At 42.2% G+C, this 24,201-nt stretch overlaps 1 protein-coding gene across 3 annotated transcripts in view; it reads left to right on the forward strand.

Annotated features, from left to right (window-relative positions):
- CBLB (Cbl proto-oncogene B) overlaps positions 1-24,201 on the forward strand; it is a 130,340-nt gene that overhangs the window by 51,733 nt on the left and 54,406 nt on the right. For all 3 annotated transcript variants that reach the window (XM_037378251.1, XM_037378253.1, XM_037378252.1), the window contains exon 4: positions 15,222-15,368. In XM_037378251.1, coding sequence (XP_037234148.1) covers positions 15,222-15,368 — 147 coding nt within the window. The remainder of the gene's footprint in view (positions 1-15,221; positions 15,369-24,201) is intronic.

The raw sequence follows: 24,201 nt of genomic DNA on the forward strand, positions 1-24,201 counted from the left end.
GACTGCTGGTGCGCACTGGGGCACGCTGGGGCACAGGGCCTCGCGTTTTCCTGGGAATCTGGGCAGGGACGGGGCAGGCTGCGCGGGGACGTGGGGCTCGAGTGCTCCCCACAACACGGCGGCCCTGCTGCTGCAGGCTGAGCTCGTGCTGAAGCTGCTCGCACGAGCTTTTTCAGCGTATAACTGTTGTGGGCAGCTGTAATAGTTCTTATTTTGGTAACGATTCTTTTCAGACAAGCCTCTTTAGCAGACAGAAGCTTTGTAATTTGTGGGGCTGTGCGATCAAGTGATAGCTGTCAATCAAAGCATCCATTACGGTAACTCAGGTATGACTTACAACGCCAATGTGGGATGAAGGCTGCTGGTATGGAAGCGGTTCCCAACACCAGGTACGCCACCCCAAGTCACCCTTCATCACGGGCATTTCTAACTGGGCCAAACCCCAGCAGGCCATCTGCCATGGTAGCTGCTCCTCTGAGCTTCCCGGAGGTGGAAGGAATGCACTTCTATTTTTATTTTTATTTTTATTCCTGTTTCCCTTCACTTCAGATCTAAGCAGTCCTTCCTATTATTCAGAATATAAAAGGGCGATTAAATACACGGTACACTTCAGGAAATAATGCTCCTTTCCTATCCCAAAATTGCTATCTGGAAACCAGAAGTGGGAATATGTTTTTGACTGTGAATATCTTAGCCTGGTGTTTCTTTAGAATATATGCTTTTTTAAATTTAGCTACAACTTTCAAGTAATTAGAGAAATTGCCATGTTGGGTCCACAGACTAAACCAAACCAAAGATAATATACACAATTTCATATAACCTCAATGAAAGTATTTTCAGGTGCTGAGAATTTGCCGGAATATGTAGTGCAGTGATTTGAAGATGATTCATGAAAAAAAGTGATTAAAACTTCCGGCTGGATTCCCTAGCATCCAGAGATTTTTTGGTTTTCTTGCTTTTTTGGTTTTGTTTCGTCTGAAGACGTGAATTCTATGTCTGCTGTTTCCTCTGTTCTTACTTGCCTTGGTAGCAAGAGCTGGAATGTTTCAGTGTTTGATAGAAGAATATTATTGTCTTTAGTTTTATGTTCCTGTTTCAAAGTAATTTGTTTTCAGAGGCTGGTTGATCATTCCAGGAATCCATAATCACAGCAAGTGTTTACTTTTGCGAAGTGAGCTGCATTGCTAGGCAAAACTGCACAAGTGTTTAGTCTCAGGGGAATAAAAATCGGGTGTGACTCTTAGAACCTTCATGCCTTAAAAAATATTTTTACTGGAAGGGATTTTAGTCTGTTTCCACTTGTGATTGTATTCATGTCTGTTGCTTAAATAGCTTGCATGTGATAAGATTTAGCAGTAAAACGTACAGATTTTCACATTGCCACTCAGAATTTTGATGTTTCCACTCCAGCTGTGGTATAGTAACCTTTTCTCATCCTCTTTGAACTCTTGCCTTCTATGAGCCTCTTGATCTAATTTTAGGAACGCTGTCTTACTTGGCTCTCACTATAAAAGTTGATTACCTTGGAAGACATCTGTGATGTGAGTTTGCCATCACCTCTCTTAACACTACTCACTTCTCCGGTGTCATCGAGTACCCTTCTAGGTTCTTGCTGCATCTGTCATTTTAAGGCACAGCAGAGCGCTCTGACCGTGGTGCTTCTCTGGATCTTCAGCCTGATGCAGCACTGCGCCATCACCTGCCCGTTCCTACTGCCAGGCTTTGCCGCACCAACCTCCTGGCGGAGCACACTTGGCCAACTTCAGATTTCCAATCCCCATTATGGGGATGAAAAAGAATTATTGTCAAGTTGTAGGATGCTTCCATTCACCAAGGTATCCAAAATTAAGTTACAAGTTACAAGCTCTTAAGAGTTTTGTGTAATCAAATTGTATGAGGAGTGAAGTAAGCAAACTTAGGAACATAGGGTACCATGTTCTTAAGTACCGTCTCTGAAGTTCTTAAGACAAACCCCTAACCTGAATCAGTATGGTCGTTCTTGTTTCCTGTGATGAGCGTAAGCAGATATCTAAGGAGGAATAAGTGGTGCAAACATGCATACATAATATAGTGTGCCCCCCTGGAAATCTCCAAGCCTTTGAGCGTTTGTAGCTCAGGGGTTTCCTGAGCCTGTTTGTGCTTTGTTACTCCAGTGACCTTCAGTGAAACCGCTCTTCCTGGTGTTTTTTCTAGTCTCCTCTCAAGCCTTTTTAAACTTCCTCCACAGTATCCTTAGGCAACAGCTTCTGTGGATCAGGGTTTTTTTGAACTTGATTCCCGTCAGCTTCGTTTACGGTTCTAGTTACTGTCAGTCCCCATCCATCCTCCTTACGCCACTCACAATTTGTAGACCTCTGTCAGATTTCCTCGGTGGTTACTCGTCCAAGGTGAGGAGTGCCAGCAACGCTCAGTTCCTCCTCGGTTTGAAGCCATTGCTTAACTTTGATAATCCTTGTTGTGTTTTGATGTATCTCTTACGTCTGGTTCTTACGTATCTGTTCTTACATGTCTGGTTTGGTAAGAGGTGACTTTGATTCTGTATGGTGGCATAATTACGTTTTCTGTTTTGTTCACTGTTCCTTTGCTAATAATTCATAGGATTTGATTTGTGTTTTTATTGCAATGAGCACTGAGCTGATACTGCCGTGGAGTTACCTGCCATAATCCCAAGTCTTGCTTCTGGCTGGCGATGCTGCGCTCAGAGCCTGCCCTTTTGTACATCAGGCCAAGGTTATATTTTCGGATACGTTCTTTTGCCTTCACATGTATTGAAGTTCACCTGCCACTGATGTTGCTCAGTCACTCTGCAGCTATTTGCACTTACCTGACAGCCTTATAGCCTTTGAATAGCTTTATGTCACCAGAGGCTTTGTCACCTTGCTGCTCGCTGCTCCCCCGTGCGCATGCTGAGCAGAGCAGGTCCCTGCACGACTCGGCTGGCACTTCCCTGCATTTGGAGCAGAAATCCCTATTGCCTACCCTCTGCTTCCAATCCCTATTGCCTACCCTCTGCTTCCAATCCCTATTGCCTACCCTCTGCTTCCAATCCCTATTGCCTACCCTCTGCTTCCAATCCCTATTGCCTACCCTCTGCTTCCAATCCCTATTGCCTACCCTCTGCTTCCACTTTTTTTAACCCAGTTATTTATTCATGCCACACCATCCCTCTTACACCATGGCTGTGTAGCTTTCTTTAAAACATTTGGTTGTCTCCCACACTGAAGCGTCCACCCATGAAGAGATCACGGGGGGGGGGGGGGGGGGGGGGGGGGGCGTGTTCAGAAATGTGGTTGCTGACATAGGATAAGCTTATTAACATTGGGGGGGGTGGGGGGGTGGAATATCTAGTAAGCAGGTCAGGGTATAAATTTCTTCCTTGGTTACTGTACTTTAGACCGAAAAAGAAAAACAGATTTTCACAAGGAACTTTTCAACTTGCTCATTTTGTTCTCCTCCCTTGCTTCTCATGGGAGATGAGGAGTGAAGAAGCAAAATGCTTTATTTTGATTTGTACAGGCAGCTTCTGTTCTGAAAGTTGACAGCAGTACTTCCTGAAGGTAAAGATTCTGCCTCCGTTTTCATGAAAAATACAGCTGTCTTGCCTAGCTATATCTCTGCATTTTTTTAGCACCTGCTTTTACTCAGTCCATATTACTGATGAAAATATTTCAGCCAGTTCTATTTTTTCTGGTTAGTCAGAAACCACACACCTTGCTATGAAGAGGAAATCTATCAGGCTTTTCCCAGCCTCTGTGCTATATTCCTTCTTGGTGCCAGGTTCTGACCTGGTCCCCAGGGGCTGTAAGCAGGTGTAGCATCATGAAACTGTTTCAGGTAACAATTTTTGAACCAAGATCTGATCTTTCTTTCCTAGCTGTTGGGTGCAGAGGCAGTTGCTAACACAGCCTGGCAGCACTCTATCTGCTTTCAAACAGCCCAGAGGCGCTGCCGACAGGCGAGAGGACAGAGGCTGGTGGCTTCGGGGTATGTGTGACAGTGAGCAGGGGGGTTTCGTGGTGTTTACTGCTTTTGGCCGGAGATGGTAACTTTCTCCATTGAATGAAAGTCACTTTACATCCTCTCAGTAAACAAACACAGTGATTATTCTAAGTCCCACATACAGTTTCAGTGCTTCGTGTAACTTATTTTATATGTTTCTGTGCCACGTGCATTGGTGCGAGGCTGCTTAGCTATCAACAGAGATTTTTGTTAACTGAATTTTGCAAACAAACTGCATCTCAGCACTAAGTAGTGTTTAAATCGTTTTCAGTGAACGATTTCAGGTGGATTTGATTAAAGCACATCTGAGGAAATGGGAATTTTTATTATATGTTTGATAGGAATTCAATAACTTTAGCTCTCAGAAGTACTTGAGATGTGGTTTGAAGGCTGATTATTTTATTTCAGTGGGTTATTTAGCTCTCACTTGGACTTCCATTTTGGTAAATATCATGTATTTTAGACCACATGAAAAGCAACCCTTAAAATGCTTTAATGACAACTCTTAGAATGCTTTAATGAGAGTGGCTGCCTACACCGAATCTTACTTCAGGGCTTACGGTAAAAATTCTTATTTTGACATACATGAAGGTCTGTGAAAAAATACACTTGTGCAGATGCAGAGTTGGAGAGTTCTGCTCATTTAACGATGATACTTTTAACAGGAAGGTACGTGGGATGAAGAGGGTCAGTCTTTGTAAAAAAAATGAACTTGGCTTTTAATGAAAGGCTCCTACCACTGCTACAGAGCAAAATGCACAGAAATAATGATGTACAAGAGGCTCAAAAAGTAAAATCCAAGAACTTCAGAAAAAGTCAAGTTCTAGGGCAAAATGCGCAACTCAGCATTGTCTCTTAACCAAGTCTCCGAAGCAGCTCAGCCAGGAAAATTCCCTTTTGGCTAGTCTCTTAGGAATGTTGGAACAGCTTGTTGACTTGCAATCTTGTTGGCTTGCACTCAGTGGAAATCATGTGTGACACAGCAGGTGATAAGCACCTCTGCAGGTTGTGGCACATTATTTTAAAATAATCTTTAAAAAAAAATAAAATACAGCAGTTTTGGTACTTCTCTACACTCCCAGTGCATGAAAGTGAATGCTAAAGCTTCTGTTCAGACCCCGATCTCTATCAGAAAGTCTGACCAGCAAAAATATTGTTACATTTCTTGCAACTCAAAAAAAAAAAAGAAAAAAAAAATTGAAAAGTTACGATCTCAAAAAAATTGCCAGAAATAATTTGTGTGTGTGTGACCATGGTTGGTCCACTTGGTATTTGTACATTGTGATAGGTTGTAAATACAGCATAAAATTGTCTTATTCCATGGGACTGGTGCCTGGGTGGCCTGAGTGCAAGGGGTAGATGTTCACTTAGCCAGCAACCACATAACACGCACATTTGTTCCTGATGTTTAATGCATCTCTTTATAGTTTATTTTTTTTCATACTGTTCAAATTCTTCTCTAAAAACGCTGGCACTTTCTCGTGGGCTTTCCTATGCTGCTGCACATCATCAGACCTTTTAAATCGAGTTTCGCTGAGTTCGATGTTGCCACCCATTCCTGCCCGTCTGCCTTCTCCGGCTTCTGCCTTCTGTGCCCTCGCATCAGCTTGTTCTTCTTTTCTGAGGTCATCGTGGGCTTCACCAAGAGAAATGGAAAAGGATTTTCTCACGCTGTCCCCTTTGGTGGGGAAGGCCCCGACTGAGGGATGAAGAGCGGTGCCCTCCAGCTGTGAGCTGGCCCAGGCTGGGTCCTTTGTTGCCTGAGAGCGTTTCAGGTTGGGTTTGCTCAGCCATGGGAGCCGAGAGCTTCGAGGTTTGTTTGAGGCCCCTTGGAGAGGGTTTACTTCAGTTTCATAATTTGGCCAAACTCATATCAATTTTCATGAGAGTATTGGGAGACACATGTGATCCAGAGACATTTCCTGTTAAGTACCCAAATCCAATTTTGATATTTGAGAATGATATATGTGAAAAAAAGATATATATGCATATTAGTTTGCCAAAGCTGCTTAACGTCAGCAAAAAGCATTGCCAGTCCTGCTCTCCAAAATGGTTAGATCGTGTTGCAGATCTTTTTCACAATCAGAGTGTGATGACAGTGTTAAGCCTGAAAAAAAAATTTAGATTAACTGTTTAACAATCAGAAAGATTTGTCTATGCAAGAAGCTATAGTATGCAGAACTCAATAGACTTTTATTTTGAAACTTAGTACTTTAACATGGCCTGTCGCTGAGGATGCTTATTTCTACCGAGTCTCTTTTGAATTTATTCCGCTTAGAAAACAGAGTAACAGCATGTTTTAAGGTGACATAATGGAGCCTGAATTGAAAATTCTGAAAGAACAAGCCTGCAGTACGTGTTCTGGACTGTTCTGTGTAAGAAAAGGGCACACCGCAACCTGAAAAAGCGAAGCGCTATCAGTGACTGCGGCTCGGAGGACGGGCAGACGCAGAGCCCCGTGCGCGGGGTGCTGTACGGCATGCCTGCTTCTGTCGGTGTCGGCAGCTCGGGCACTGAGCATCACGGCGCAGCGTGGCAGTGGGCTGGGTGGAGTGCAGCGCGGGGCGAAACCGCCTCCCCTCGCTCGTGCGTGGTTGCTGTTAACCAGATGAAGCATTTAGTCGCATCAGTACCTCCTGGGGGCCTCCTTGGCCTTTGGCTGTGGCAGGATTTGTGCCAAACACAGCCTTGTATCCCTTCCGGAGTGGCTTGAGTCGCTCCACGTACGACCGTGTCCCTTTTCACATGCAGCTTTGGCCCGGCAGGGATGTGCTTTCTCCATGGCATGGCTAATCGCCAAGCCAAGTCATCCTTGCCTGAGCGGTGAGGGCGATGCTTACATGGGGAATGTTAACACTTGTTGATGCTGTCGGTTATACTTCTAGTACGCAGGTAGGATGGATTGTAGGAGTGACCTTTGTAATGAAATTCAAGATGTTTACTGTCCTAATCAGGTACTAAAGAATTACAGTGGCCACACCTCTGCCTTTAACCAACTGCTTATTTTGGCCAAGTCGTCTTTTGTATATCCCTTCTGCTTGAAGAAAGCTTTGGAAGATGGTGAAAACATGCTGATTGCTTCTTCGTTGTTTCATATTAATACACTCACATTTGTTAAAAAAGTTTTACATATTTAGGCATTCAGTGACTGAATTCAACATTGCAAAAATGGGTTTTACTCGTGTTCCTGGGGCTTTCTGTGACAACCTCAGTTTTACTGACAGATACAAATACTTGGCTTTACCTTTAAGTCAGTGTTAGTTCACGTTGGACCTTGGTAGACAAAGACATCTACAGGAGGAGTACGGAGGAAGCAGAAGAGTGCTTAAATAACGTGTTGATACTGATGAGTGGAACCACAGTGCAAAAGCAACTGACTGTTAAAAAGTAGCAAATAAAACTAAAGCAGTGTCCAGCTCTCTTTTTTTTTTTTTTTTTTAAGAAACAAGTGTAATATCAGTTTAAGCATTGTAAATATGTTTTGCAAGGATGATATAGTAGTTCAATTAAAAGTTTCAGTAGTAAAATCAATAAACCTGTTAGCTCGTACTTTATGTTACTACTTATGTCATAGGATTGACTATCCTCTACGAAGTATTTGTATTTGTAAATATTCATGTTGGTTTTATTCTAGTTTCCTTCTGTGAGTAGCATCATCTAGAGGTTGTTTTTTTTATTGCCTCTGTCCTTTCACATAAGTAAATAGAGATAATAATTATTTCTGGGGCAAATTAGATCTTTAGCATGTCAGCACGTCTGTTTTCAGTTTTGACGACTCGCATTCTGTTTTTTGCAGACTGTATTTCCTTGTTACTTTAATTTCTGTGAACACTCTTTGGGTTTTATTTTCATGGATATATTTGTTACCTCGTATACCTGAGTACTAGTGAGAAAAGAGATTAAACTGCTTGAGGAGGACCTTGAGGCATTCATCCGTGCTGGGTAACTGTCCGTTGGACAAACTGGAAGTAGTCAAATTTTCAAAACATGGACTCTAAAGCCCAGCTGATGAGCTATTCATGGCTGCTGCTGTATAGAGTGTTTGTTTAGCAAAACCCAAATATAATCCTGGGACAGAACTTTGCTCAAGAGATGCTGGTAGGCACAATTTCATGCCAGTTCACAAAGGAAAGATCAGAGACAGCGAGTGGAGAGACTCATCGGTTTGTAGAGTCTGAGATGTGGAGAAACCCTGACCATCCTCCCTCCTCTGTATATTCCATTTTCTTTACTAAGCTATTATATATTATGTTCATTCTTTATTTTTGCATAATCGTGGCAGAAAATGCCTACTATAGAAAAAATGATAGCTGATACACAGTTTTAAAAGATGGAATGAAATTTTGAGTTCATCAGGCATTGCCTTCTGTTGTGATACTCTTATGGTCTTTAAAACATGAGAACGAAAGGAACCAGACTGCTGGTGGAAGCTGGTGTGTCAATGTAAAATGATTTTTAAGCGAAGGAAAAGATGGAGGAAAATTCAAGGTCACATTGTGACCAGCTTGCTTTGTTTTCCCAAACATCCTTGCCCAAATCTTTCCCAAAGTGCCAGTTTTCCCTTTGCTATCCATCGTGAATAGAGAGCTGTGTCAGCCTTGCACGGTGCTCCTTGTATCTGTCGGGAAGAGGCCGATGGAGCGCCAGGCACAGAAGGGTTCTGCTTTCCTCCTCAGGATAAGCTCAACTCCCCTGGGACTCAAGGAAAAGTAGTAGTTGCCTCCAGCAAGTTTCTTACAATTTTATTCTTGGTTTTCATGTTAGCATATGATGAATTTAATTACTGGCTGAACCTCACCATGTTTAAGGCAGTCTCTTTTTTTTTTTTTTTTTTTTTTTTTCTTTTATGTTTTTTTTTTCCTCATATTACAGATGAGGAATACTACAGCACAAAAAAATTAAGTTCTTTGCCTGCGTCCCTTCCATGAGTCAGCAACAGAAGTAGGAAATAGAGCTCACACTTTAGTCCCAGGAATATTTCATCCCAAGAATAAGCCCATATACTTTGGTCCCTGAACGATACCCTGTCCTTATATAGCTTTTAAAAATAATTATTGCACAGATCCAGAGTTGAGCTGGTTGCCAAATATGATGGTAGAGTCGTGGGTTGTTGGTTTTTTCCCCTCTGCAGGTGTGTTGCCGGGAACCTTTGGTTTCCTTCGCTTCCTCTCAAGTGTTGAAGATCTCTGTGGTTAAGACTGACTCTACTGTCCACCTGTGGGGGGTGGGTTTTTTATTGTTGTTGTTTTGTTGGGGGTTTTTTTTGGGGGGGACAGACGGACGGATTACTTTTTTGGGTTTTTTCGCCCTATGTTTGCTGTCTGTGAAAGGGCAAGTTCTGGAAGAGGAAGGGGGATAAACACGTCGGGGTTATACCGGGTTAGCAAGAGTAAACTGCTAGCAGCATAGATCGTTTCTGGTTACGTCGCTGTGCCTTCTGGAGATACTCAGAAATACACATTTCTTCAGAATATTTTTTTCTTTTTTTGTGTGATTTTTCCTGATCCTGGTGCATCCCTGTCTGTGCCACTTGTCCGTAGTTAATGGCAGAAGCATAACCTATCAAGGAGCTGTATGGGCAGCTGTGGCTTTCCTCATGGTGGCAAAATACAAATGGGAAATAATCTGGAAAGGACTTTTTTTCACAGAACGGAAGCCTAGGGCACAAAACGTAAATGCTGAACTCCTGCAGAGCAGGGTGGAAGAGCTCAGAAGGTGGGTCTCTGCTCCCCCTTTCTGTACCTGCGTCACAAGGCTCTGTTCTGTCCCTTCGAATTAGCAACACGTAGTGTGTAGGATCCCTGGGTTTTACTGCAGCTCCAGCATATGGGTCAGAAATCTGGTTTGAATATAACTAATTAAGTGAAATGAGCTCAGTACATATGCTTTGGATTTTGAAGCTTTAATATTTGGCGGGGGGGGGGGTGTGGGTGTGATTTTTAAAAGTTAGAGTAAACAATTCACCTTATGAAGGCGTTTCAAACTTTTTTATCTTGGTTCATAAGCAGTTATGACTTGCAGTTTTGCCGGCTAACAGGATGGTCTTTGTACAATTACTCTAAATAAGAATTGTAGAGGAATTATGTGTTTTTTAGTAATAGTTGGGTATACTTTTTTGTCAGAAATATCTGGAAAATATTCTTAGCTGCCAAACAGATTTTATTCTAGCTCTAAAGACTGTTTTCCTTTGCCAGGGGACTGAGTTATATATTATGAGCTTGGAAAGCCGATGTATTGTTTATTACAGAAGGTTGTTGTTTAATAAAGTATATCTATGTGGATGCAGAAAGATTAAACACTTACTAGATGCAATGAAGAAGGAAACCCAGCAACAACCTAATTCTGGAATGACATAACTGCAAAGATATACAGTGACTTCTTTCTACACTGCGTTTTTTTTCCTAGAAATATGTGTAGCTGTAAAATAAAAATAATTGTTGTTCGTGGGAGATGGTAATATAGAAGCATGAAAGCAGAAATGATATACAGATACAGTATATGAGTAGTTTTATACATTTTCGGGTTGTTGCATGAGACATAAGGACGTATTGCTAAGATGACTTTGTCTTGGTTATCGTCTGTGAAATCTGGTGATTATGAAGGGTCAGGGCACGGATGTATGCTTTGCATTGTGGATTTATGTATATGCTGGTTCTGCCCAGTGTATTTGGAGCTGTCTGAGTGTCTGACTCGGTTCATGCACGTCGGCAGGCAGTAGGTGCAGGACACAGGTGTTCTCCCACCTCATCCATCAGGCCAGTGGCAGGAGGGAAGCAGCGCCGCCCGATTCCCTGTCCACTTCTGTTTGCTAGACCATATCGCTTTCCGAAAAGCAAAATTAGCTTTCACAGAGTGATTACCAAGTTGACACAGCCAAAACTTATCTGTGTTGTTGCATGCTGGTCATGCTTCGCTTTCCTGTTTAATAGAACCAGGAGGGCAGGACAGCTGCCGCTGCTCTGGTTATGACTGGGATGTAATATTTCCATTAGTAAGCCCTCTTTTCAAATCACGTATGACTTGTGATATATGAACTCTTTGCAGTATTCCCTAACCTGACACACACACCCAGAGCTGAAGAGAAAATGCATTCAGAATATCTTCATTTATTTCAAAGTGAACAAACACAATTCTTATTTTCAGGCTTTACTGTCTGTATTTCAGAAAACTTGTTCATGAGGTATAACTCCAAAAGAGAGAATAATTCTGAAGTCAAGAAAATTCATCTTTCTGCTGATTAACCAAAAGATGTTTATGGATTCAATAGACCTTTACAAGTTCATACTAAAAGAAAATTCAATTTTTAATTTTTATATCGTAGGTGTTCTGGGGTTGGCTAAACCTTGTTGGTTCTTCAGTAGATCTGTCATGTACAAGCATGTCTGGCAACAAGTACTACTGAAAGCCTGGTACTTCAGAAATCAAGTTCTACAAGGGGTTTGACCTGCGTGGCATCAGTTTGAGTTGGTAAAAGGCAGTGGGGAAAAGCTAAGCATGAATCATAGGAAAAACATCAAGTAATAGGTGTTGAGTGTGTTGCAAGTAATATGGAAGAGACCGACACTATGTATGCACTATATATAATGCAGTTGATACGGCGTCATTTAGCGTTAAAACATTCTTAAATCTTACCGCAGTAGCTGTTGTATTGTGGAGAATGATCATTGCAGTTCAGTTTGCTGTAGAGAGGCAGTTTTGTTCGATTTTGGTTTCTGAAAGAGATTTTTCTCATCAGCATAAACCCCGTTCTCTCTCCAGAAACCAGGGAGGTGGTTGTGCTCTGACACAGCTGAGGAAAGACATCCCACCTCCAACCTGCTCCAGGTTGGCAGTGAAAGTGTGTTATTGCGTTAAACCCTGAAGGCTGGCTGCTGAGGCATTGAAACCGTTGTTTCTCAAGAATTCGGATAGCAGTTTTTGGAGGTGTAGCTCCAGTACAATCCCTTAAGATACCTCTCGCCTGCTGGAACCTAGTGACTCCAAGAGTCCCTCCAGGGCATGCATCTGCATAATTCATGTGCCACCGGGCTGCCAGTGCAGTTGCCTCTGCCACTACGATGGCTTCACTGGGACCAGGAGAAGAGCCTGTGTCACGGCCGGAGGTGCAGACCGAGCTGGTACCGATGGCCTTCTTTACTGTAAGGCTTCTGGTGGGAATGAGACCTAAAGGAGGTGGCTCAGATTGACCAGTTCTTTGGCTTCCATTAGGGTTATTCACCAAAATGCCAAAGCTGATGGTTTTACTTGTTGTTGTTGTTGTTTTTTCCCAAAAAAATAGGACTTGAATACCTCGTCTTATGCTTATGAATGGAAAACTTTTGACACTGCTCCATCTTTATATGGGGGGAGAAAAGGGAATCATTCTAACTTAGAAAGTGCAGCCACAGAGACCATCAAGTGGATGAGGTGATGCTGTGGGAAAGCCCTCCACAAGACAGCAAAAGTACGTGTGTGAAAATTCATAGACAGTCAGAAGAGTGAAATGCCCAGGTGGGGAGAATCACTGGCCCACCCTGATGGCATCGATACCGCTGCACCTCGTGTAATTCTTGAAAACCATTTCTGAAATCATTGAGCTTTGTATCTGTCTCAGTAAGTTACTGAGATCTGGTGTCACGTGAGCATGTCTAAGCAAAAATGGTGCAGTATGTGCTCTACAGTTCTACAGCAAAAATGTTTAAGTGAAAAGACATGATTTATCATGATCATTTGATACCAAAGAAGGAACCAAAGAAGGACTAGAGGTAATCACCTGGTACAGCAAGAATCAAAATTAATTAGGAAACAGAGCTACTGTATGCGTGTATATATTTATATTTATAAATATAGATAAACATACATATATATAAATGATGAAGAATTTGGCATTTTCTGTTGTGCATACATGCTGTCATGTATGTTCGGGCACAGGTAAGGTTCTAGCTGATTTCCAGTAGCTTTGCAGTCAGATAAAAAGAAGGTCTCTTAGTTTAGTATTAAAACATTTTCTTGTTTATAGACATACAATCCAAAAAATAATTTGACTTTTTTTCTGCATCCTAACCAACTTGTATAACAAAACAAAAGCGTATCGATGCACTTAGTGACTGGTACTGTCCAAAGAGGGAAGGAACAGGCTTTGCCATTCGGGTACGACCGTTTGGACGCATGTGTAGACTGGAAATTTACTGTCCAGTTCCTACCAGTTGTTGGTTCTGGTCACATACCGTGCAGCTCTACCTCACAGGCAGTGCACATGCCTGGACGGGTGCGTACCGACACACATGCTCCCCGCTGGCCGAGGTGCCCCAGGTGGCCCCGGTACGTGCCTTCAGCCCGTAGCCGTTCACTCCAAGGCGCAAGCCTGACGGACCCAGCCAGCTCCCTGGGTTAATGCGTACCTGCGAAGAGCCCTGCGGCACCGCACCTTGCTGACGTGGGCAGCTACGTGGTGTAGCGGGAAGGGAGCCCTGTTCAGGCTTGCACCAGATCGTGCTTCCATCTCGGTACGGACAGCTGCTGGCTGATCCCGGGTCTGGGGTGGCTTGCTCTGCATCGGCTTGAGTTCGGAGGAGGAAAATAATAAGGAACACGTGTGTGTAATTAAAGTACAAAGGAAATAGGAAGGGGGATAGCAAGCAACAAATCCAGAAAAGAAGGAACAGTTGGGCATCGTAATTATAGACATCTGATTATACTGGAGGAATTAAAGGGCTCTGAAAGAATTAGCCCTACAACCATTTGCAGTCTTGAGGGGAGGGAGGATGTATTCATCAGGTGTTCGTTTTAAATTACTTACCTTTTCTTTATTGTAGTTTTCTTGGTAGCAAAACCTGTAGTAAAATCTGCAACACAACTCCCACAGGGTACTCTATAAGTTGTTTGCAAATTTAATTGAAACAATTACTGCTTCAGTACTAAGCTGCATGCATTTTTTAGGAAGACCCCAGGAAATCTGTTCAGGTGGGGTTTGCACTGGATTTTTTTGGGTAGTTTTTTTTGAGATTTTGAGCATTCTGAAAAGCTATTTGGTATGCATGTATAAAAATCAGAGTCTTTTCATGTGGCTAGGGACTTATTCGTAAGTTTTCATTTATTTAAAATACTGTCTATACACAGTTATAAATTACATGATTGATATTAGTTTATTATGTTTTTCACTAAATTTTTGGAGGCACTATTAAGTAGTACCTGACATTGTGAAAGGTGAATGGTTTTGACACAGGATGCTTCCGACTCCTGAAAGTACTTTGTTAAAATACGTAAGAATACAAATTCTTCACCAGAAACTGCTCAGCCTCCTGGGTGGTCTCTATGTCACGTATCAGGTGGGAAAATACACCTTTTTCAAAGATCGTCTAAGGAATCTCCAGAAGGAAACTCTCATAGAAAGATTGCTTGACCCTTCTCTCTCTCCCCCCCACCATCTCCCACAGATTTTTCCATACAACGGAATTATTTGTGTTTAAGGATGCTGTGTTCTTTGTGTTACACTAAATGGGATTTCTGTGCCAAAACCCAAATAATTTTTGATTAATGAATTCAAGCCTGGAAAGCTCATGGAAGTGAGCTGATAGCAAAGCAGCTTGGTTTTTGTTTCTAACATGTCACTGAAAATGGAAAGCAAGTTGTAACTAGAGGGAAGGCATTTTAAATGAAAATAAGAAGTACCTGCAGTAAGGGAAAGCTGGAAAGTATAAAATTGTTGTAGGCAATGAATAAACCTAGTTCTGTGCTGTGTTTACCTTTCTAGAAACCTGTGATTGAAATAGGTTTGATGTCACATCTGAAACTGTATTTTGAGGTTTATTGTGTGGCTTTTGGTTAATTTTAAATATAATTAAAATGTTGGGTTTTTTTTAATCTATTAACTGTCTAATTAGTATAAATTCCTGTTTCTGCAGTGGTTAAATGAAATAGAAATACACAAGCTTAATGTTTATGGAGATCAGACATGTATCTGGAATATCCAGTTGAGAACCCAGATCTGTTCCATTTCTGAACAAATGATCTTATATTCCCCGAGACTTATAATAAATAGATCCTCAGAAGTGCATGGAAACACAAACTACCGATTTGTATTTCTTTGATGTGTTTTCAGTTGAAAGCTCAGTGTTTTTCTTGTGTCACGCAGTGATGATTACACAAATATGCAAGAGATACAAGATACTGAAAGATTGATTCAATTTATTCAATTTTGAGGATTTGATGTGATTATACTTTTCTTTCTATTATATCCACAGGAGAAACCTAACAAAGCTGTCCCTCATCTTCAGCCACATGCTAGCAGAAATCAAGGCTATTTTTCCAAATGGCCAATTCCAGGGTGATAACTTTCGTATCACCAAAGCCGATGCTGCAGATTTCTGGAGAAAATTCTTTGGAGATAAGTAAGTATTAACATTTTGTAAAAACCTTAATTCTTTCTAATCATAAGCATGAAGAAGAACGATATTTTCAAAGATCAGAATAATAGTTCTGAGTATGTGAATGGGCAATTTAAATGTAATTTCTTGTCCAAGTCTTTAGATTGGCTGAAATTGCTCAATTCATTATTAACAAACTTTGCAATGTTACAGTTTGCTCAAAGGATGAATAAAAATGACTGGGCAGTTCTATCAAGGGCACATAGACTCAATCATAAATTCAAGTTTATTGCACGAAGTTTATTGGTTCCATTCTGGGGTGAAGCTAGTATGTTGTTTTCATAATGTACATGGCAAATCATGTCTTTCATATTACATACATACTCTTAGGAACCTGATATTGCTGTCATGGACAGATTAAAGTTACCATCTTTAACTTTGTAACCACTACAATTTTTAGTGTTTTTTAAGTAATTAAAATAATGGGTTTATCCCTTATTACAGAAACTTCTTTTCTGTAGCTGTACTGCCTATAATGTAGTCACAGAGGACTAATGTTTTCTTCTGTTCAAGTTCTGTTATAGAAAGAGATGGAGTAACTGGAGATATGTCAGAAGGTTTAGTCAAAAGCAGGTGTTGGAGAAACATAGTGCGCGAGTCCTAAAATGAATGACAAGTGCAGACACGTGATGAAATCCTTATAGCAAATGCAGTATTGAAAATGTAAAAGTAGGGGTGTGTGTATGTGGTTTGTTTTTTTCTAGGAAACAATATCATTTACAATATAGATATAGGCTAATAGAAGATGCATAGATACTCACTTTCTCATATGGAATGTTTGTTAGTGTAACAGTGACATAAGAGGGAGGAGGCAAGACGTTTGTATATTTTACAGTACGATGAAGCAGTCATTATGGTCATCAAGGCTGGCATCATCTTGTGCCATGTAGGCCATAGCAAGTCACAGATAATTCCTGCAATGATCAGTTACATTTTCTGTGCAAAAGCAGCTCTTTAAGTATTTCCTTCTTTATTTAGAATACCAGCATAGTAGGTTGGCACTTTTGCAAATTAGCTGCGTTCAGTGTGAATTTACAACAGTTTCACTTCCTTTTTTTGGCTAGTCTAAACACACCTACTGCTAGCTTCCAGCTTTCTGCTTTCATTATAGTGTTAGCTGGTAATTTCACTATTCTAACAAATTTATTTCCCATGTAGATAATGTAGGAGTTTGATCAATTTGCTGCACCACTTTTCTTTTTGTTAGAGGAAAGGTATCTGACCATGTTTTGAGTTGTCCATTTCAATGTGAAGGTGATCTTTAAAATACCTACAAAAGTTCAAATAAAGTTATCTGAAGGGTTAATGTCCGTGGCATGTAGGGGTCTCTGTCAGATGAGGCTTTTAAAAAATGTCAAAAAAAGAAAAACAGGGGCTTTGAAAAAATGACTAATGATCACCTTATTTGCTGTTTCTGTTTTCCCTTCCTTTCCTTCTCCCCTTTGCTTAGCAGCACTCAGAATTTAAATCTCCTCGTGGTCCTGCTGTTGGGCTCTGTCCTTGAATGACCTTTACCAGCTGTCTTGATTGCAGATTGCATTTCTGTCATTGGGATTTACAGTTCTCATCTTCTGCTTTCTGTCGTTTCATCTTAACCAGTTTCATCAGCTTCCCCATTCACGGCGATGTTCCTCTCCGTGCTGCTCTGCTAACTTGTCCTCTCTCTGTGACACTCAAGCGCTTCCCTTCAGTTTTCCTTCCAACAGCCCTGCCAGGTGGCTTTGGGAGACGGCACAGTACGTAGGTACTTGAGGTCTTGGCAGTAGGCTACTGTAACATATTAATAGGATTTTATCAGAACAAGGTTGGTAAGAAGCATTTTTTGACTGCGTCAGTCCCTCTGAACAACTTGGCTCTACCCTTGTCTTGTTCACACTTGACTTCTCTTTCCTGACTCATCCCCTGGAGCGCTGCTTTCAAACCCTTCCCAGGGCCCCAGAGCTCTTGCCGTGCCTTTTTTTTTTTTATGCTTTGTGGGGTTTTTTTCCCCGCTTATGTAAATTTCTTCATAAAATGCAACTTTAAATATGAACTCTCAGTACTAACCCTCTGACTTCCTACACTCCTCCTGGTGTGCACTTGCTTAGGGGTTGGGCTTTGTTTTCTTGGGGTTTTGGGGGCTTGGTTTTTGTTTTTCTGGTTAAAGCATCTGTGCACCAGAAATGCCTAGGAATCAAGGCGGTCTTGGGACGTACAGTTCATTCCATATGTAACCTTGGTCATCTAGTATAGCCTGCAAGTTCTTAGAGTTCTGTCGTGTCCGGTGCTTTACTTTCAGCTGAGGTAAAGAATTGCTGTTATTAGTGTTCCCAGCTCTTTTCTAATAAGCTGAAACTGTTTTAGTTACCGGCCTTCTAAGCCGTGAACGGTTGATCTGTGCTTGGCAGCCTTGCCATTACCTTGGGTTTAGTTAATTGTGCTTAAGTAACTAAAACGTGTAACAGCATGTACGTCAAATAAATAGATGAGAAAAAGGCGTATTTGGCATTATGTTCAACCTCTTCGTTAAACAAAATGCCTGAAGCTTTTTAAACATTAATTATTTTCTAATCCATTTAGAAATACACGGCAGGTATGCCTGCGAGCCACATCTTTTACAATGGGCCTGTTAGGACAAATTGGTTGGCAAATACGCTGGTATCGCTTCCCTGGAAGCAGAATCTACATAAAGATTTGGGGTGTTGCAGTCAGCTGATGGAATCTGTTTTGCACTTGGCTGCCTGGAGATAATCCCCCGGGGCTGTGCGGCGGCTCTGGCCTGGGTGGGTGTGTGGTGCGGTGCGGGGAGCGGCGGTGTGGTGTGGTACGGCGTGGTACGGCGTGCTCCGGGCTGCCTTGGCATGCTCCAGGCTCCTCGGTGTTCCGCGGGCAAGCCTGTGCTCCTCGCTTGATGGTGCAAAGCAGCCCTCAGCCCTTGCTCTGAGGTCACTGAGTAACACTGCTCCAAGCTAGAGCGTAAATAAAAAGTAAGTTGTGCAGGATCTTGGCTTCTGATGGGTAAAGTGTAGCATGAGACATCATTCTGACACGTTGTTTGATCTGATTGGAAGGAGGGAATTGGAAGTATTAGGTCAATTGGTAATTTTTTTTTCAGCATAATAATATCATAAAAATAATCTTCCTGTCTCTAAGCATAATTAATTGGAAGCTTTTATATAATCCATTCTCTGCCTTGATTTCTTCTGGAAATGTTGTCATTTTTTTTCTTTTTTAATTTGAAATATTCTAAATGGCAAGAAAGCAGGTCAATAGCCATTTATGTTTTGAAGTCAACTCCTCGGCTTTCAGTTTTTGAAAATGTGACCCACACTTCCATTTACAAAAAGCAATATATTATAATTTACTGAGGAATAAAATCCAAGATACAATTTCCAAGAGTCCAGTTCATAGTTTAAAAAAAAACGTTAAAAATTTATAACTGACTTTTTTCACTGCTCTTCCCCAACAAATGGGGAACTTCTGATTTTGTTGATTATGTTTGTCTGTCATCACACTTGCTGCAAAATTGTGCAGCTGTAACTAGGCTTGTTCAGCCTGTTATTAATAAGCATCATAGGATGCATTCATTCTGCTTGCGTTTAAAGCTAGCCAGGTGTACGTTCACTTGACTTCATCCTTCACATAAATTGCTAGGCTGTTTTAGGTCTGATGATGACACATCTAGCCGCCCTTTGAATTTCTATAGAGAACACAGCAGCAGAACTCAGCAAGCAATTTAAAGGGCTGCATCAGAGGAAGGTGCTGAAATAACTTTGCACCTTCTTGGCCCTCAAATACCTCCTCAACTTCTGCCTTTCTGGCGCACCTCTATAAAAACTTCTAGATGTGTCAGTAGCGAGCGGGGCCTGGATGGGGGAGAACGCTGTGGTGCTTGTGAGGACAGCAGGTACGTGGGTAACGGGATCCACCAGCCCTCGCGTAGGCAGGGGGTGCAGAAGCAGGGAGTAGTCAGAGCCTTTACGGTTGTGGGGTTTCCCAGGATCGCATGTTTCCAAGGAGGAGGGGGAAGCTTGGAAGGGATACGATGTTTGGAAAGAGACGCTAATGTGGGGGGTAGGAATGTATAGGGAAGGCTGATAAATCAGAGTGAGAAATAATGAGATTTTGATTATCTGGGTGGAAGGAGAATGTGGGCGATAGCTGCGTGATGAAGGAAGAAATGGAAACAGTGATTTCTCTGCAACGGGAAAGAAGAATATTTATCCAGGTTAGGGGGTAGGTGAGGAGCTCGGCAGTGCCAAACAGAGGGCCCAGGATGGTTTCGATGCATTGACTTGGTCAAGGAAGCTGGCAGAGAAAAGCTGTCAGGGAGGTGAGGGAATAGGGAGAAGTTTGGATTTGCTTTGTGAAAACAAGTCAGGACTGGGTGAGAGTTTTCTGAAGGCTGAACGAGTGGAGCAGGCTTAGAACGGAGCTCTTCGGCTTATCCACAGGCTGCGAGGAGGAGGAGAGCCTCCTAAAGAAAATAAAGGAGCTGGCTGAAAAATGAACAAAGGAATAAATTGACACAAGCTTTATTTATACCATGGTCAAGGTCAAGATTTTAGGTAAAGTTCGGTATCAAGAAAGAGCTGGGTAGCGTCAGAAGCAGGAAAGCAGTGAAATTGAGAAGGTGTGATTTTTTTTAATTTGTACTGATTGCTAGAATGCAATTACTGGAGCAAGTGGTTTTAGTGGATTGAACCCATGGTTTACCACTGTAGTTGTGCTGGAGCAAGTGATAGTTAAACGTACAACGAAACGGTAATGTTAAATTGAACTGTGAAATTGTAAGGCATGCAATCAGCAGTTACATTCGCTTACAGATACTTCAGTAACCCCCAGTGGCTTGTAAATATGCATGTAAAACATAATCTGATAGCTTCTTCATTATCCACATTTTATCACTGTATAGTGCTTGATGTTAATTTTCCCCCGGTTCCTCGCTCACTTTAATAGCACCTTGCATCTTTTACAGGGTTTCTGTTCTGAGCAAAAATGGGCAAAATACCCCTGGCAGTGATCCTGAACTGAGCAGGAGAGTGGGCGAGGTGACCTAACAGATCTTTCCAGCCTCTGAATCTGAAAGCTGCAGTGAAGTCATGCAGGGTTTTGCAACTATTGAAATTTGTGATTTGTGGCACTCTCTGTGTTGCAGAATGAATCAGCAGTGAAATGTCAATGTTCTTAGATTTTCAGTTCTCCATAGTTCTGCCATTTATTTTAACTTTTAAGGTTTTATTCTTCATTGTGAAACCTTAAAAAATTGAAAGCATTTCTGTTAGTGTTGTCAGATAAATTGATTTCCCCCCACCTTTTAGTTTCTGAGGAATCAGAAATTCTTTGACTGCTAGGGTCAAGCACATTATTATTGTAATCTCTGATACTTCTTTTTCTTTTCTAGCCGAGGCCTGAAATGTATTTATTTTTAACTGGAATTTAGGGAAAAATGCAGGTATTGATTTCTCAGTATCACAGAATCATAGAATGGTTTGGGTCGGAAGGGACCTTAAAGCTCACCCAACCACCTGCCCTGGGCAGAGACCCCTTCCCCCAGCCCCGGCTGCTCCCAGCCCCGTCCAGCCTGGGCTTGGGCACTGCCAGGGATGGGGCACCCACAGCTGCTCCGGGCAGCCTGTGTCTCACCACCCTCACAGTAAAGAATTTCCTCCCAATATCTAATCTAAATCTCTCCTCTGTCAGCTTAAAGCCATCACCCCTTTCTTTATCACAACATGCCCTTCCAAAAAGCCCCTCCCCAGCTTTCCTGCCAGCCCCGTTGGGTGCTGGAAGCTGCTCTAAGGTCCCCCAGGAGCCTTCTCCAGGCTGAGCAACCCCAGCTCTCCCAGCCTGTCCCCACAGCAGGGGGGCTCCAGCCCCCTCAGCATCCTCGTGGCCTCCTCTGGACTCGCTCCAACAGGTCCGTGTCCTTTTATGTAGCAGTTAAGCAGGATATTTCAGATATTCTAAATTCTGAGTAGAAGTGGTTCTGCTGTGGTCAGTGCTTTTTGGTACAAGGTTGAACAGACATAGCCTCTGTGGCTCGGGTTCAGAGAAGCAGCAGTAAAACAAGCAGACCACAACGCAGGACTTGACAACGTTCAGCTGTCAGAGTGAGACCTCAGATAAGCTAGGTTTTAAAACCTTGTTGATCCCCTGAATTTATTACTTGATTGCCTTTTCTTGCTACTGATAGTGACGGAGAGCCCTACTGTTGCCTGAACACTGAAAAGACATGTACTGGAGCGGTGGTGCTGGCCCGGGGTGCTTCGGATCTCAGTGCCAACTGGGGGTAAAGGGAAGCCAAAGATGAAGGGAGATGAAAGAGGAAGAGGCAGTGATCTGAGTGCCACAGCCTTCATCACCATCCAGACAGGTGTTTTGTCAACAGGAACTCATAAAGAGAAGGAAGTAAACATGGGATGGGGCTTTTAGAGGCCAGTTCCTCCCTCAGCTCATCAGCGGGGAGACAGGCTTACTGGTACCCTTGCTTACACACTTGAGCTGGAGGCAGCAGGGACTGTTCCCTGGGTGCTAGCAGACATCTAACTCGGGCTTTTTCATGCAAATGCAAGATAAACAAGCTTGAACAAGAAGATAGATGATACTGTAGAGAAGAGCTAGTAAATGGAAAGTTGCAAGATAAGATTAGAGACCAAAAAAGGACAAATGTCTTCACAGCTAGTCCGGGTGGCTAAGAATAAGGTAATAATTGCATGTACAAGGGATGGAGAAAACTAAGTTTAGTTGGGACACGAGGCTGTGAGATAGGCGAAGAGAATCTCAGTGGACAGGCAGGAAGAGGCAGTGTTTGAAGTATAAAAGGACATGCAAAAGCATGGATGTGTTTTGGATTTGTGGTTAGAGATCAGAGCTGGAAATACATAGATAGAAGGCACGTCTCTTCGGGGACACTTCAGGAAATGCAGGCTTCCTGCGTCCCTTAAGGGAGTGCTGACTTGCTATCTCCAGCCATGCCCAGATACGTGGTTTTGGAAGCAGATGTTTTTGCTGGTATACTTACCCTGTTTCATGAGACTCCTTTTTTTCTCTCTGTTACCTTCTCTTTTCTCATGTTAGATTAATCTATATTTGTTCTGCATGATGTCACTATTTAATGATTGTACTGGCATGATACGGCAGGATTCCTGTTCTCCCTTAGGACTGAGCTTCTCAAGCTTTCTGTGTGTCAGTTGTTTGCTCTGCAGTTTAGAAGCAATGAAAACATGTGGCCTCTCGCTTAAAACCGAAGCAGCAGCCTTAAGAAAATGTTCTGCGTTCAGTGATGATAAACCAAAATCCACATTGCTCACTGCAGGCTTGCAAAGAATGTTGTTTCTGATCTGGGTCAGTATTTGCTTGAATATTTTTGTGTTTCCTCTGGGTACAGTAATTCCCTTGTTATGTTTTCTGGTAGCATTTGAGAGAGTCTCTTGCAGACAAAACTGTTCACTGTAAGTTACACAGGTATGTGTTTACCTTCCTACACATACTTGTGGTCTGCTGTGGCTCAAATGGGAGCAGTGTCACTTGACTCCAGAATAGCTGAGTCTTTCTAGTTCTCCTGAAGTGCTGTACTCTGCGCACTCAGAAAATATTTGCTTCCTCCAGGTTTCTTTTAATGTCTTTTGCTTTTTAATAATGCAGCAACGTTCAGGGGGTTTAAGAAAATCCTATGTACACATGATCAGGGCAGGAGGGAAGGGAGGACCTAAATTCCTCGAAAATCACATGCTGGTCACTAATCCTTCTCCTTTAGGCATATGGAGGTGGTGGGGGTGGTGTTTAAAACACTGTATTTGAGAGTATGGAGTGGCATGTCCTTTAAATGTGTGTCAATAATGGTAAAGAGATATCATCCTACGTAAAATATTTTTTTTAAAGCTTATACTTCAATCAGAATACTTTTGAATTCATCGTTCTCTAAATACGCTTATTAGTTTTAGTCTTGCAGAAGAAATGTGGAGAAGTAATGTCATTTTGAGAGCCTTGGCAGAGAAATGTTTTGCTTTAGGGTTTTTGACAGGGCTCTTAAATAAGAAGGCAACCCCAAGGTAAATGGCAAGCTACAGGTAGTTTTGATTTGAGAGAGAGAGAGAGATGTGTGCAGAAACCCTCCTCAGGGAAAGTTATTCATTCATTTGTTTCACTTTGTGCTTTCTTTGCTTTAATTAGTATGGACTTTTACTCTAATGATGAGGAAAGGCAGTACAGACATGTATGGATTAATAGTTTCCTAAAGGTTTGGCGAATAGGGATTAGGTTTTCCTTGGAAAAGATCCTCCATAACCCTTTTCCACTGTACAAGGTGTGCGTCTCAGCTTCCTTCATATTTTTGTTTCCATCTAAAATTATCTCTCCTGAAGATTTTGAGCTAATTGAAGGTCGTAATAAAGTAACATGTAGCACAGTAACAGTATGCACATGTAACATAGTCAGGTATGTTTGTATTACTTCCATGTCCTGTGTTTCCCCCCCAATGATATTGTAAAAGGAGCAACTGGTACCAAAGCCCTGGGTGTATCTGTGTATGATGCGTGTGTGGTGGAGCTCCTAACGCTGGGCATCAAACCCTTGAGGGCGGCAGAGCCACCCTGCAGTGCTGTCCTCTCATGGGAGGCGCTCCCCGGGACATTGTCCCTGCTGGAATCATGTGTGCTCCCCTACTGCAAGAGGTAGCTTACGGAGCTGCAATTAAACCCCTGAAATACGGAGGCACTGCACTTCCCCAGCCTAATTTTATAGAGAACTAATGTTACCAGGATGTCATGTTGTCTTTCTGGTGAGCTGTAGCAGAGGTGACTAACTCATCTCCTCC

The sequence above is a fragment of the Falco rusticolus genome, chromosome 2, assembly GCF_015220075.1.
Source record: "Falco rusticolus isolate bFalRus1 chromosome 2, bFalRus1.pri, whole genome shotgun sequence".
Taxonomy (NCBI): domain Eukaryota; kingdom Metazoa; phylum Chordata; class Aves; order Falconiformes; family Falconidae; genus Falco; species Falco rusticolus.